This window comes from Gadus macrocephalus, chromosome 3, assembly GCF_031168955.1.
Source record: "Gadus macrocephalus chromosome 3, ASM3116895v1".
Taxonomy (NCBI): domain Eukaryota; kingdom Metazoa; phylum Chordata; class Actinopteri; order Gadiformes; family Gadidae; genus Gadus; species Gadus macrocephalus.
This window is the reverse complement of record NC_082384.1, coordinates 7,156,152-7,171,377: the sequence shown is the minus strand read 5'-3', so window position 1 is coordinate 7,171,377 and position 15,226 is coordinate 7,156,152. Positions and strand designations below refer to the sequence as shown.

The window sequence follows — 15,226 nt, the reverse complement described above, 5'->3', positions numbered from 1 at the left end:
CTTTAAGAGAAAGAAGAGAAAATAAAAGGGAAATTCTTTGGGTCCTGCTTTGTTGTGTGTGTGTGTGTGTGTGTGTGTGTGTGTGTGTGTGTGTGTGTGTGTGTGTGTGTGTGTGTGTGTGTGTGTGTGTGTGTGTGTGTGTGTGTGTGTGTGTGTGTGTGTGTGTGTGTGTGTGGGGGGGGATTTGTGGGAAAGCTGCAGGTACTTGCAGTTTTCATTATTCAAGAGAGCTTTTTTCTCTCAATCTCCCATTTTCACGCATTGGTTTTAGCTATACATAATTGAGTCATTTAAAAGGCAATCCGACAAAGACAAAGAAGTCTTTTGTTGGAGTCTTTGTGTAACAATCTGGTTGGGATTATCCTTAATTTTCTCATTTGATACGTGTATACTTACCATTCCTGTACTTCAGTCTTCTCCAACATTCTTTATACCACATACCCGCGGCATCACTAACTTTGCTCAAACCCTCCCGCTCCACACACGCACCCAGCATCTTGTGCTAGGTGTCGGCTATCCACAGCACTGAGTTCATGTCTCGCTACGCCTCCTTCCGATCCCTGAGCTTCCCTGCTCTCTGTTGGACTTGGATCCCAGCAGACAGCCCTTCCACCCCTGCAGCCCTCTCATCAGCCTGCTCCTTCACTCACACACTGGGTTTGCAAGTCTCCTCATTCTAAATTTTCTCTCTATCCTTTTGCACACATAATTCCTTCTTTAGAATGTCATGGCTGTTTCTGTATTTTACCCTGTCTGCTCTACCACCAAGAATCTCTCAGGGGACCTCTTGGAGGAAGTAGAGGTCCTTCTATTGCCCCCCCCCCCCCCTATTTCTTGTGGTTTCAACATATAGACAGAGAAGTTAACATCTCAATCTCAGTTCTTTCCATCTTCTTTCAATCTCTCACTCTCCACTTTCTGAGCAAAAGGCTTGCCAATACAATAGAAATGACCCAAGCTGTGCCCATACAGGTGCAGCATTGGTGAGTTTATCAACATTAATTACAAACAGACTTATTCATGATCAGGGCACTCCATGGAGGCAGGACTAAGTTCACTACACACGACCCTAATACTAAAGCACAAACTTCCTCCAAGTTGCTTCAGGAAGTTTGTGGCTATAATAGAAAGTAGCTAGAAAACTATCTGAAAGCATAGTTAACATAGTTATGAATCTAACTGCATAAAACATAATCTAAAAACAAGAGTGGTTTTGGTGAGTAAGCGTACGATCCAAGCGCGTCTTGCCAATAGTTGAACTTGAAGTTATCAAAGTTGTGGATGCATGCAGCCATAGCATCACATGATGGCACATGGTCAGTAATGCCTGGGGTATTTCTGTTCTGATAAATGTGGAGTTAAAGAAAGTCAAGCACAAACAATAGCACAGTTATAATATGCCACAGGTGGGTCCCCTCGGAAGGGTAGGAGGAGATTGCGTATGGCTGACAACAAGGCAGAAAATAGATACTAGGTACTTTAATTCTGAACAGAATATTGCATACATTTCTTTGTTGGATACAAAGCTACTTTGCTGGCCCCGCCAACGAACGTTTCCTGATCCCAGCACTAGGCTCATCTGGTGTCACCAGGGCTGTCGTCAAAAGTTCAATGACGAGAGAGCTGTGTGTCTTTCCAACTCAAGAGAAAGTCGTTCAATGCAAATCTCACTCAATAATCTCCTATAGAAGACTCCCCCTAACTAATCGTAAACCAAAACTTAACATTACGACAAAATTAAACAACACACAAATCCACATTCCAAATAAAAAAATATATAAAATAGAGGTTCTTTGAGGCCACAGATATTGCAGCCCTTCACAGCAGGCGACATTCGCCATGAGGACCCATCTCACCTGATCCAGACATATGGAACTATGTTAGGCAAGACGACTGATGAACATAAAGAGTCAATGTCTGTGGAGGCGATGGGAGTCTAGACGCCTGGCTTCTCGGTCCTGCGCTGGTCCTCTGAGTAGCGGTGGGAGGCGGCCCCCAGCAGAGGCACCAGGACCTCCTGCGAGTGGTAGGAGCGGGCACGGGAGGCGCACGCCACCACGCCGCACACCCCCATCACGACTAGCACCCCGACAACAATTGCTATGGTGAGGATGTCGTACAGCGAGTAGGCACGGGCTGGGGAAGAGGAGCCATTGAAAACGTTAACAAAGGTGTGTTTGTGTTTTGGTGTGTGTGTGTGTGTGTGTGTGTGTGTGTGTGTGTGTGTGTGTGTGTGTGTGTGTGTGTGTGTGTGTGTGTGTGTGTGTGTGTGTGTGCGTGTGTGTGTGTGTGTGTGTGTGTGTGTGTGCCACTCACTCGGCCACTCCACTTCGTAGGAGTACCCCAGGCTTTCTGGGGCGGAGACGAACATCTGGAGGTTGGTGACGGGAGGCCAGAACGGCACCATGTTGAACCTGCTGTTGTGACCGATGGGCGCGTCCTCCTCAGGATACACCAGCACACCTGGGAGTCAGCAGAGACATCAGAACCCAACCTCCACAGGAGAGTGTGGGTGGGTGTTTTTGTGCGCATTATTGCGTGTGTGTGTGTGTGTGTGTGTGTGTGCATGCATGTGTGTGAGTTTGTGGGTGTGTGGGTGAGTGTGTGTGTGTGTGTGTGTGTGTGTGTGTGTGTGTGTGTGTGTGTGTGTGTGTGTGTGTGTGTGTGTGTGTGTGTGTGTGTGTGTGTGTGTGCACTTAAAGATACAATATGCAAGACTTGCGATTTCACCTAGCACCAATCTAAATTTAGGAATAAAAACTCAGCTCCTCATCTCTGCCTACTCTCTCTAAACCGCACCCACCCTTAAAAGGCTTGCTAAAGAAAGCCAACATGAGAATTCTCTACACTTCTGAAGATTCAGAGTAAATAACCTGGTTCCTTTTGGTTTTAAATTAGTCTGCATGACAGAATGTATTTGAGATCAAATTTCAAACTTTCATTTTTAATTTTTTTTTCACCTACTCAAGCCTTCATAAAAAATCAGACGTTGTAGTTGAATGATAACTTAATATTCAAATGATGTTGCAAATATGATGTATTTAGATACATAATATATAAATATATATATACTGGGATTAATTCAGAACATATTCCTAGTATACACTAATCCACTTTTTTAGTTCATCATTATGATGGTTTAAGAACAAGATGATGATGAGGAGGATGAGGATGAGGAGGAAGAATGTGAAACCCAATTATCCTGACACCACCATGAATGACGCCCACACGTCCAGGTGACGGTTTCCTGTACCATGACTGTGTCTCCGGAGCCACTCGTCGAAGATGGCGTCGGTGAAGGTGTGGAGCAGGACAAAGACGGGGTCATTGGGGGACAGGTGCGTCTGTCCCCCCGTGCCGTTCAGGAACAGGTGGGCCAGGTTGTGGAGGCTGCGGACCGCCGGGTCGTACATCCCCTTGGGGGCACTGTAGCCTAAGAGAGGAAAAGAGGAAGTGAAGCAATGATGATGATGATGAGGGGCGAGGCCAGACAGCCCCATGACCATGATAAGACCAACAAGTTTTATGAATGTCTTCATTACTATTCATAATCATATGTATTTCTGATTCACAAGAAGATACCCCGGTCCAATACTCCGAGGATGCCTACAAGTAGGCTGTGAGGATGTGGGGAAGGAACCCATCACCTTCAGTCTGGGAGATGTAACCGCTAGCCAGTACATTATTATTGAATTTTCCCTTTTCATCTGATTGAGAGATCCTAGGACCTCCAATTGTGTGCTTTTCAATTGAGGCTGATTTGGACATTGCAACCCCCCCCCCCCCCCCCCACCTTCGAGGGTGTTCCTGAAGCTCCCGGAGGAGGTGGAGTAGTACGGAGGGGTGTCAAAGGTGTTTAGCTCCAGGCAGTCCACTACGTCCTGGGGCTTTGGTAGTCGCTGGACCATGGGCCGGGCTGTGTTCCCCGCAGGGTTCCTCCTTATAGGGTTGCCCTCTGTGCCTGCAGGGGAGAAGGAATCATAACGGGTCAAACGTTGATAAAGAAATTAGGAAATTCTATTATCGCAAATGGTAACGTTTTGCTGAACGTAACGCTTCTCCGATGTTCCTCGACCTTACTGCCACAAGGTGGCGCCAACGGTCCGCAGAGTAATGCCGCGTGAAACACCTTTCTTGTCCTAAAATGTATATTTATGTATATGTATATGTATATTTTCTCAGAAGGATGTATTCTATTGTGGCGATGCCTTCTAACTAGATTGCAATTGTGGACCTCTGAAAACGCAGTACTGGTAAACTTGCCTTTGCTGTGCATAGATCAATCAACAGGGAGGGAAAAAATATCTAACTTCCTTTTTTAGGCGTTGCACCAATTAAACTAATCGCCCGCATATCCTGTCTTTTACTTCTCTCTTCTTTGGTGCACACACACACACACACACACACACACACACACACACACACACACACACACACACACACACACACACACACACACACACACACACACACACACACACAGAAAGATAACTGAGTTGTCAGTTGAAATAATATTCTCTTTGATCACAGGAACCAGAAGACGTCTAGGTTTGTTACATCCACCGAAACATGCACAAATTAGGCAGCCCCACATCCCCATGTAAGGAACTGTGTGTAGGAAACACAGAATAACAGTCACTCATGACTCCGTAAAGGGATTAAAGAGATGGAGTACAATCACACTGGTTGCTTTGATGCTCTTTGAATTAGCTCTCAACTCTCAATATACAATATATTGCCATAAGGGCCCACATTTTACTTTTTTGTGTCTGCACAAAACACAAAATAAGAAGGATTTCAACTGGCACAATCGTTAACTTTAAGGTGCATTCAATTGTCTACACCACTGAGTATATAAAAAACCTGAAAGGGGGTCATAATTGAGTGAGTGATCCAATCTCTCATCTGAAAGGACCCTGTGCATAGCTCCTACCACACAAAAGCACACCATACACAGTGTAAATGACCCTACTATCAGTGACCATTACCCCCCACACACCCACACCCTGTGCTAGACTAGTCTTGTAAGACAAAACACAGTGCGCATTAGATTCTCTCTGTAGATCCGTCTGGCCTCAGGCCTCTTGAATGCCTCTCCCAAAAGGAAAATAAAACGGAGGCGGTCATGAATGTGTAGCAATCGAAATAGTTTTATCTGAACTAGAAGAAAAAAACCGATTCAAAGATGAACAGCGCTTTCTTTTGAGACGTAGACACAGTTCAGTGCTCTGCTGTCAGTGCTCTGATAACTTTGAAAATGGATTGAAAATGTAGAGGAAAAAGTTCAAACGAGCATTCCTCCTCTGATGGAGTAAACTTGGAATGCACCTCCAGAGGCGGGGTACTTGAAGGAAGGAGCCCCTGACTTTGGAGCAGGACGCCGCCTCTTAATGCTCGTCAACAGCTGCAGCGCATTAGATAAACCTGATGATGTTCCGCACGTTCTCTCTACGAGCTGTTTGCCCTTTTCCTTATGCGCTTCAGGCCCCTGTCTCGATCAGCTCACCCCCTATCGCAGTTAAAACTAGCTAGATGTGTGTGTGTGTGTGTGTGTGTGTGTGTGTGTGTGTGTGTGTGTGTGTGTGTGTGTGTGTGTGTGTGTGTGTGTGTGTGTGTGTGTGTGTGTGTGTGTGTGTGTGTAGTCTGTGTATCTTTGTAATGCGCTGTTGTAGTGCAGGTGGCTAGAACATGAAAGACAAAACAGAGGCAACAAACAAAAAGGACATTGTTTGAATAGAATTAGGTTTTAGGTAAAATATGCAACCTTTAGGAGATAAATTATCATGATCTATTTGAGTCAAGATGATTTAGGTTTGTTTTGTGTGCATCAAAGCTTTGTGTGTTTGTCTGTGCATTGTACAACTTTTTTTAAATAAAATGTAAAAAACAAGGCCAACGTTATTTCCCAAGATTCTTTGTATGGCTGTAAATTAACACATTGACTGGTTGAATGCTTGAAGACTCCCCCAATGCACCGCTATTCTCAGCATTGTAATGTTAAAGGGGTAGTTCGGAATTTTGGACATAGGGCCTGATTCCCAAGTTAGCCTTGGTGTTCTTTATCATTGGAGACAGTTTAACACATTTCATTAAGTCCTTCTAGTAGCAGAGTTCGCTCGTGCTAGGCTAGCGCACGGCAACGGGCAATGCTAGCCTGCTAATAAAACATTTCTTACCCACTTCACAGTACTCCGCTGCCGCTGCCGTAGCCTACTACCAGGAATATAACACAAGTCCCTCAAAATGCAATGCAATGCAAGGTTGGTTTTATTTCTAACATTATTCTATCAACACAGACATTTACATCGACCGTCTGGCGTTATAGTTGATTTGCCTCGGGTGTACTGTGGAGTGGGTAAGACTGTTTTATTAGCAGGCTAGTATTGCCCGTTGCCGTGCGCTAGCCTAGCACGAGCAAACTCTGCAACTAGAAGGACTGAATGAAATGTGTTGAAAACTGTCTCCAATGAAAAAGAACACCAAGGCTAACTTGGGAATCAGGCACTATGTCCAAAATTCCGAACTACCCCTTTAAACCTAAATACAGTAGATTACTGTTAGGCCCCGTCCAAACGGGCAAAAACAATCCGTTTTCGAAATGCGGTTCAGGAATATAAAGTAAAGACGGAGTTGCGAAACCGCATGGAGCTGTAGAAACGCTGTGGTACACATTCCAGGCCCATAAGGGGTGCTGCTTCTGCTACAGAACTCCAGCAAAAAGAAGAAGAAGAAGAAGAAGAAGCGCTGTTTACAAACATACAGTCCGAGAAGAACAGGCCCCGTCCAGACGGGCGAAAATGACCTTTACCCCTCCGTTTTCCTTTGCTGTGTTTCAGGAAAATCTCTGTTAAGACGGACTCATTGCGAAAACGCATCGAGCTGTAGAAACGCTGTAGTAATTATTCAAGGCGCTGGTTCTCCACAAAGAAGTGGAGCGCATCAAGCCTGCGCGCATAAAGCCTGCAGTGCACGCTGTATACAAACACGAGGAGAATCAACCTTTTAAATTGAGCAGAAATACTTTTTAATGTACAATTAGTAAATAAGGTCCGGATATATTTGAATCCACCTTTGGACATGGTTTCAAAAAAGTTTGGTTTAGGGCACCGGATCCCCGGATCCGTCTGGACAGTCAGCCGTAACTTACAGTGTGTGTGTGTGTGTGTGTGTGTGTGTGTGTGTGTGTGTGTGTGTGTGTGTGTGTGTGTGTGTGTGTGTGTGTGTGTGTGTGTGCGTGTGTGATTAAACTATGTGTGTGTGTGTTTGTTTGTGTCTGGAATGTGTGTGTGTATGTCAAAAATTGAACTGTGTATGTGCGTGTGTCTGTGTAAGTATGTATTTGTGTGTGTCTGTGATTGAACTGTGTGTGTGTGTGTGTGTATTTGTGTTAGTGTATGTCTGTGATTGAACTGTGCGTGTGCCTGTGTCTGTGTGGGGTTTGTGTGTGTGTGGTCCTCACTGTTGCAGACGGTCCCCAGCGTCTCGTAGTCGTCCAGGCCCTCGCAGACCACCCTCCAGCGGGAGAACACTGAGTTGGGGCTCAGGGCCCCGCGGTCGGAGCGGCTCCGCGCCCCCAGTAGCTCGTCGGTGCAGACGTCACACACGCTGCCCCCGGTGGCAAAGTTCCAATAGGGCAGAGCGAAGCTGGGGTCCCCCAGCATGGCCTGGGGGGACGAGGACACACGGAGAGGAGGGGGTCTTCATGTGGATGTTGTTCTATTGTACTAATGCATTGGATTACACTCATATCTTTTCACCTGAGTGTGTGTAGACATGTTGATGTGACCTTTCCCTCATGCGTTGTCCTACCCGCCCTCCCATTTTCCTTCCCTCTGTCACCCTTTTTTTCCTTCCATTCTTTTTTCCTGTTCTCTATCAAGTTCCAGTAAAATAATCGGTATCCTCCCAGGTTGTATCCTTTCTCGTTTCCTTCCTTCCTTCTTTCCTTCCCTCGTTCTTCCTTTCTCCTCTGATCCCTTTCCATCCTCCTTCCATCCTTGCCTTCCTCTAATCAGTTTTTCTGTTCTTCATCCACTGCTCCTCCTTCATCGACCTCAAGCCTTTGCACCCCCCACTCCTCCCTCCCCCTCCTCCCTCCCACCCACCTCCATGTCTCTCTCCCACCCAGCTGCATGTCTCTCTCCCCCCCTGACCACCTACCTGCATGTCTCTCTCCTCCCCTCCTACCTGCGTGTGTCCCTCCCCCCCCCCATCTCACCCACCTGCATGTCACTCTCTCCCCCTCCCACCTGCACGTCTCTCTCCCCCCCCTCCTCATCACCTGCATGTCTCTCTCCCCCCCCCTCCTCACACACTTGCATGTCTCTCTCCCCCCCCCCCTCCTCACCCACCTGCATGTCTCTCTCCAGCTGCAGCAGGTGGAAGCGGTGCCAGGTGAGGAAGCCGGGTCCCTCGTGGGAGAAGTCAACCCCTCCGAAGCTGGCCTCCCCGGGCCCCAGGTACGTCTTGCTGGCTGAGTAATAGTGGCTCCACACAAAGTAGTTGTAGATGGAGATGTTCTCAAACTGGGGCTGGTTGCCGTCGGGCCCCAACACCTCTGGGTACCTTAAGAAAGCCGGGGGAAGACTGCCATATAAACTGTGTGCACTTTGTTTCCTAATTTTGTACTATAATTCTGATGTGAATATAAAGTCAACCATTTGGCCCTTGGAGTCACAAGCTGAGTGAGTAAGGTAAGTTACCAATAGTCGCACCAAGCAAAGCGCCCGGCTCATGTGACTATTAACACAGCGGTCACATGGTTGTTATACAGTTGTTATACAGCCCTTTCAGACATTAAACACATGTCAGACTTTAGGGGGGATCGCTTTCTTCTGGAGGATTCTCGAGTGGCCGTGTTCTAAATACTCATTATTTAAAGGTGACATATTACACCACCAGGCGTGAGCGTGATTAGCCGCTACAAGCCGTTTTGAAAATCTGCCTCTTCTGACATCACAAGTGGCCGTGTCCACCTCGATGTGTGCTGGATAGATGAGCAATGTTTGCTGCAGTCCACTGGGTAGGCTGGTAGACTTATCTATCCAGCACACATGTAGGTGGACAAGCCCACTTGTGACATAATATGTCACCTTTCCCGCAACCTATTTTGAAACCGACCTATAACCATGCTCCGAGCTCGCTTCCACCTCTTTTAAAACCTCTCCCTTGTAACTGAGGCAACAAGGGAGCACTGCAACTGTGGTAGAGCTTGAGGGTGAACGAACATGCTTGGTAATCTTGCCACATGGAATTGATACATCATTTATATGACCATGTGTTTTTAACCCCCCTGGGAGTCTTCCAACGTGCAGAACACGGTAGTACATACTGGAGATGAGTTCTCATCTTTGTAGTACAATGTTCTCGGCTGTAAATTACCGTCTTGTGCTGATGACCAGCTCTGGGTGCACGGTCCTCTTTGCCTGGTCCAAGGCGCTCACAAAGGCTTGCTTCTCAGCAGAAGTCAGCTGCATCACGTTCCTCCTCACTGGAGAGATGGAGAGGGACAGAGAGCGGTCCCACACCTCATTGTATTTTCTAAATGGATATACTGACTTTAGCTATTGTTTTCTTTCTGGATGCAACCACCAGTGTGCAACCTTTCCACAGCAGCCTTTAAAATAGACTAGCAGAGTCTAGCAGAAAATGAATAAATACACCTCCTTTTAAATCACGTGATTCTATTTGTTTTTTGGGCCACGCTACAATTATGAACCGAGATTTGCACCTTGTGTGCTTTGTGTTTTTTGTGCTGTTGCACAAGAAGAATTCGATTGGATCACCTGTTTGTGCTAATTTATTTTGCAAGAAATTATTCCTGGCCGTGATTTAGCCGCGGGTGGACTAGGTTTATTATTTAGACAGTGCTGCTTTAAGCACTTAAAACATTGCAAAGTAAAGTTGTGTGAGTTGGTCCTCCGGGCCCTCCGCTCACCAACTGATACTCTCTGGTCGCAGCCGGTCCCGGTGAGCCCGTGGCGGCAGCCGCCACAGCTGTGGCCGCTAAAGTTCCCGATGCACTGGCACGTCTGGTTGAAGAACCTCAGCGGCCAGCGCTCCCGGTCGTCGCGCCCTTCGTGGGGGTACTGGGGCCCGTGGCGCCGGGTGTCGGCCGCGATGGACACACACTGCCCCCTGCCCGCTCCAGAGCCGCACTCGTCCCCCGCCAGCCTCGCGGGAGAGGGGCAGCAGCGGCCGCTCTGCAGCCCCGCCACGCTCGCGCATTCCCGGGGGAACTGGCCCTGCAACAGGGGGGGGCATAGCACCACCAACACTACCCCCACCACCAGGAGTTGTGCACTCCACACGCTACCAACACACACACTCACACGCACACGCATGCGCACACACACACACACACACACACACACACACACACACACACACACACACACACACACACACACACACACACACACACACACACACACACACACACACACACACACACACACACACAAACACACAACATAAACAACATAAACGTCGAACAACTGCCAGAGTAAATGCAATGAAATCGTGTCAGTCAATAAAATATACAATCTAATGGTTAAGTAGCCATTTCTTTGCATCAGCTCACCAAATAAAACGTTGCCGTTGGCTAAATATCTCCTGTCCTGTGTAGACAGTATTTATTGCTTTCATCTGCTAACAAGATTGTAAAAAATAGTTTTTCTTTGGGGACAAAAGACCATTCAACATGTCTAAACTGGATAACTGTACACCCAATGCAGCTGTATCTTACAATCAGTACTAAGCGTATCCTATTATATGAAATGATAACTAACATTTTAACATGAGCAGTGAAAGAAGCGGTTGTGGCCCTACCTCTGGCTGGACATATTGATCCTCTTTATGTGGGTCTGAGCCCCGCAAGGGGCAGCCTCATAACACATCATGGCTTAAATACTTATCTACCTCATGACCAGGGTACAACACACACACACACACACACACTCACACACACACACACACACACACACACACACACACACACACACACACACACACACACACACACACACACACACACACACATAAGCTTGCACACACACACACACACACACACACACACACACACACACACACACACACACACACACACACAACACACAAACACACACACAAGCTTGCACACACACACATACACACACACACACACACACACACACACACACACACACACACACACAAGCTTACACACACACACAAGCTTGCACACATGCATCGCATGCATGGATGCACACCACTCTGGTGAATGCTTGTACATATTCCTCGTGATCGCAGCACAAGAGGGGCTGATCTGTGGGCACTCTGACGCCCAGCAGGAAACGTGTCAAATGGCAACGTTAGAAGATGATTTATTAATAGAGCTCGCTTGCTCTTTTTTTTTTCTTCTCCTGTTCCAATCTGTTACTTTGTGCTTAAGCAGAATGAATGTGGGATGATAGATGAATAGAGCTCACAGAATGGTAACATGGTTTTTATTCTGTACAGCACACATCAGAGGTGTCCAACGTGGAATCAAACTCAGACCAAATGGTTTTGAATCCATCTTTACAACGACGCAACATGAAAATGGTTGTTAAAAAAAGTTAAAAAAAGAAAGAAAGAAAGAAAAACAAAATGAAAAACAATAGTAAATATGGAACAGGTCACTGTCTGGGGTTTAAAGACTGACTGTCATAGTCTGTTGTATGGAGTGACTTCGGATATGTGATCAGTAAACCAAAATAACCGACACTTAAAAAAACTGTTACATGGGAATACTAAAGACCAAGATCATAAACAGGTTATTATCCTCCTCTCATTTAAACAAACACACACACACACACACACACACACACACACACACACACACACACACATGCATCCCCCTGATGAACTTAATTGTGTTTACAATCTACAATCAATTACCCGTCTCACAAAATATCAAGATACACTCCTGCTGCCTTCTTTCTCATGCCGTTTACACACACACGCACACACTTACACACACATACCCACACACACACACTCACACTTTAGAACATGAACTTGCACGCAGTACGCAAGGCTAAAGGTACACCCCGGTACAGCGAGGGGAGCGAGAGCCAGGGAGAGAAAGCCAATGGACTGGATCTTCTGTGAGTCCCTCTGCTCTGAGGGGGTCTTCACAGGGGCTGGTGCACCGGGTTCATGTTCAGGCCTTATTTAAGACAGAGGGACAGGCTGAGGGCCACAGATGAACCAACGGCTCACGATGGGTGCTACAGATCAGAAGTCCTCAGGTCGTACGAGGAACCCTTGGCCGATCCAGCGCTGGGGGGGAGCAGCTCGGCCGGGCTTGGTGGGAGGTCCGACAGGGCCAGCTCCTGTGGTACCTGATGCAGCTTCCCCCCTGATGGCTCCAATTCTGCTATCCTGCTGGACGCAAAGGTTGGGACGGATTCAGGTGGGCGCTTTTCCCGAGCAGGGGGGCTGAGTTGTGTTGGAGGTGCGAGGTGCTGTTGTGTGTTGGAGGGGCACGTGGCTGATGTGCGTGAGCTGACATGACACGGAAACTATTGATGGGAGTGCAGAAGAGATATATAAAAAATATATAAAAATATAAAAGCATATTTATGTCATAGATATGACATAAATATGCTTTTATATTTTTATATTGCATGGCTGAATGCAAAGTGTATTCATTCTTTTTCTTATGATGCTGTATTTTTCATCAATAGGCAAAGGAAAAAAGGCCTTAAATTGGATACTTATTGAATTTGTGAACGACGATGTCACCCTGGGACCAAGTGAATCCATAGCATGTTGCTGTGTTTGCCCTTGAATAAACTGGAGGGAATTCACAAAATAACGCAACTGACGGCTCTCATTTATTTTATCAAGGATAAACCACCTTCAGCCAAACAGGGACGGTGTGTACATCTTTCCGATTATAAGTCACACTCACAAGTAACGCTGCTTGTTTCTGGATCATTTACAATACGTGTCTTAATTGGTAACGCACTGTCAGGATTGGATACATTACTTGTGTCTGGATTGGTAATTGCAAATGTCATCTGGATTGGTAATGATACTCTCGTCTGGATTGGTAATGCTACTCATTTCTGGATTGGAAATGCTACTCTTGTCTGGATTGGTAATGCTATTTGTTTCTTTTGTATCAAGATTGTAATGTTGCTAGAGATGAGAGTTTTATTGGCATTTTGAGAGCTGCTTGTTCTACTTGCCATGTTTTTGTTTGCTTGAACTGACATTGCTGCTGTCAAGTGTGTTAAGAAGGACACTTTTCAAGCTGTGCTAAATAATGCAGCGTTCTTTGTCGCTCTTCTGTGCATATCACACATCTAATTTCTCTTTGTGCCTTGCACAAAGTATGGCATGCTTTCATGTGCACGGGTGACAGGCAAGCCCATGCACAAACAAATGCACATGAGGATCCCTAGACAGAGGGAAACAACTTCCTTGTTTTCTATCCGCATCTTAGTGACACATTGGTTGATTCTGTATGATGATGATAAAAAGCAACATGCCATGATACATATACGGTATAAATAGAGACACATAAAGGCACAAGAATAGCCAAAGATCCCCCAACACAAACCGGACCCTCCTCTCTGGCTAGCAGTAGAAGCAGGGCTGCTTCAGTGTGATCCACCAGCCCCAGTGGCATCGGAGCAGAGTCGTACTTCTGACTTCTTGAAAAGCGACGTGTGCCATGTGACCAAATCAGCAGCTCCCTGAGCACACCGCAGCCGTTCACACAACAGCAAGATATCAGCTGAGAGGCACACAACCCCATTCATCAGACCCCCTGACTCACACACCCACTCCCCCCAACACCAGGGTTGGTGAATGCATGCCGGTTTTGGAGTCATCGCACTTAGTCTTCAGACATGGGGTCAAGTTTGATCTATATACATGATATGAAAATCTATATACATGATATGACATGCGTGTGAAGAGGTCTTTTGTAAACCCAATGAGAATACCTGTGTGGAAATTTGTGTTCTGTTTAGTTTTTGTGGTGTGCATTAGCCATATGGGTCTGCCTGACTCTGTGTGTTTTTGTGTAGATGCTGTAGCGTGGTGTCGTCAACGTACAGCTGGGTGTCCCCGTTGCTCGCAGGAAGATAGTCGTCAATGCAGTCTCCTCCTGTGGGGGTCTCTGGCTCCACATGGCCCTTCTCACAGGCTCCCGGAACTGGGGCACTGCACACACACACACACACACACACACACACACACACACACACACACACACACACACACACACACACACACACACACACACACACAAACACACCCACGCACATGCAGACACATACACATGAACACGCACCAGCAAACACACACATGCAGGCATGTACACATACACTCACACACATATGCAGACACATGCAGTCGAGCAAACACGCACACACACTCACAGGCAGACAAAGAAGCACACATGTACGCGTGAATGTGCCACACAACATACAGGCATTGTACTACCCTCCATCTGTATAAAAGCCTTTGCAGTGAGCCAGTGGTTCCCAACCTTTTGGTGGGGACCAAACTTAATATGCATATAGGGTCACAGGAGTTATTTAATGATCCATGGAGCAAAAATATATGTCTATTTTTTTAAAGTCTCCTTGACGTGTCCTGTATGTACAAACTGCTAGGGGCAAACTACTGTCAATCCCTTAAAGTAGTAGAGCGATGCGATTACATTCACCGGGACATTGATATTCCCTGCGGACAATTTGTCTAGGAAGCCCATGCACGAAGGTTTTTTTCAAATAGAGCAGGAAGCGGGGTCACTAGCTCAAACCAGGGAGGGAACCACTGCAGTAAGCAACATTCAAATAATCAATAGAACAAACAGCCATAATGTGGGGTCAGTATGTCAGCAATGAGAAGTCAATATGGTTGGGAGCCCAGACCTTTTGGCTCCGGTGCGACACTTCAGGATGTATACCACGATGAGGAGGGTCTCCAGCCCCACGATAACTGCAGCAGCGATGCCCCCTATCTTCCACGCCTCCACGCCCAGCAAGCCCCCCTCTGGGGAGATGGAGACTATGATGGATGGATGAGTGGGTAACATGATGGATGGATGGATACATGAAGGGAGGAATGATAACATGATGGATGGATGGATACATGAAAGTAGGGTGTGATCTAATGATTGATGGGCAGAGGGAGAAAATGAGGATTGGATGGATGACTGGATATACTGAGGTATCGATGGATG

The 15,226-nt window shown here is 46.6% G+C and overlaps 2 protein-coding genes across 3 annotated transcripts in view; both read right to left on the bottom strand.

Moving 5' to 3' along the window:
• Positions 1 to 36: 36 nt before the first annotated feature.
• On the bottom strand, positions 37 to 11,368 carry LOC132453871 (5,6-dihydroxyindole-2-carboxylic acid oxidase-like). Of its 2 annotated transcripts, XM_060046918.1 has the most exons (9): positions 10,831 to 11,315; positions 9,938 to 10,311; positions 9,382 to 9,490; positions 8,352 to 8,565; positions 7,460 to 7,664; positions 3,794 to 3,961; positions 3,254 to 3,433; positions 2,317 to 2,463; positions 37 to 2,136 (listed from the first exon to the last, which is right to left on the bottom strand). In XM_060046918.1, exons 1-9 carry the CDS (start codon positions 10,899 to 10,901, stop codon positions 1,937 to 1,939), a joined length of 1,668 nt encoding a protein of 555 aa, XP_059902901.1. In that variant the 5' UTR covers positions 10,902 to 11,315; the 3' UTR covers positions 37 to 1,936. The 2 variants fall into 2 exon arrangements, with proteins under 2 accessions (XP_059902901.1, XP_059902899.1); XM_060046916.1 differs by having other exon boundaries at positions 9,938 to 11,368.
• Positions 11,369 to 11,469: 101 nt separating this feature from the next.
• The window catches only part of LOC132453872 (uncharacterized), a 7,171-nt gene continuing 3,414 nt past the window's right edge, over positions 11,470 to 15,226 (bottom strand). Inside the window, exons 3-5 of the mRNA XM_060046919.1 lie at positions 14,916 to 15,036; positions 14,092 to 14,199; positions 11,470 to 12,408 (exon numbers count right to left, since the gene is read on the bottom strand). Of these exons, the coding sequence (XP_059902902.1) occupies positions 12,252 to 12,408; positions 14,092 to 14,199; positions 14,916 to 15,036 (386 nt within the window). The 3' untranslated portion in view covers positions 11,470 to 12,251. The remainder of the gene's footprint in view (positions 12,409 to 14,091; positions 14,200 to 14,915; positions 15,037 to 15,226) is intronic.

What these genes read in the sequence shown, in the direction of transcription:
- LOC132453871 (XM_060046916.1), bottom strand. Translation starts at nt 10,574, where the DNA reads ATGCAAAGAAATGGCTACTTAACCATTAGATTGTATATTTTATTGACT. An exon ending in CGACCAGAGAGTATCAGTTG is followed by an intron (nt 9,491 to 9,937) that starts GTGAGCGGAGGG and finishes CCATCTCTCCAG; the next exon opens with TGAGGAGGAACGTGATGCAG. An exon ending in CTTCAGGAACACCCTCGAAG is followed by an intron (nt 3,434 to 3,793) that starts GTGGGGGGGGGG and finishes TTCCTCTCTTAG; the next exon opens with GCTACAGTGCCCCCAAGGGG.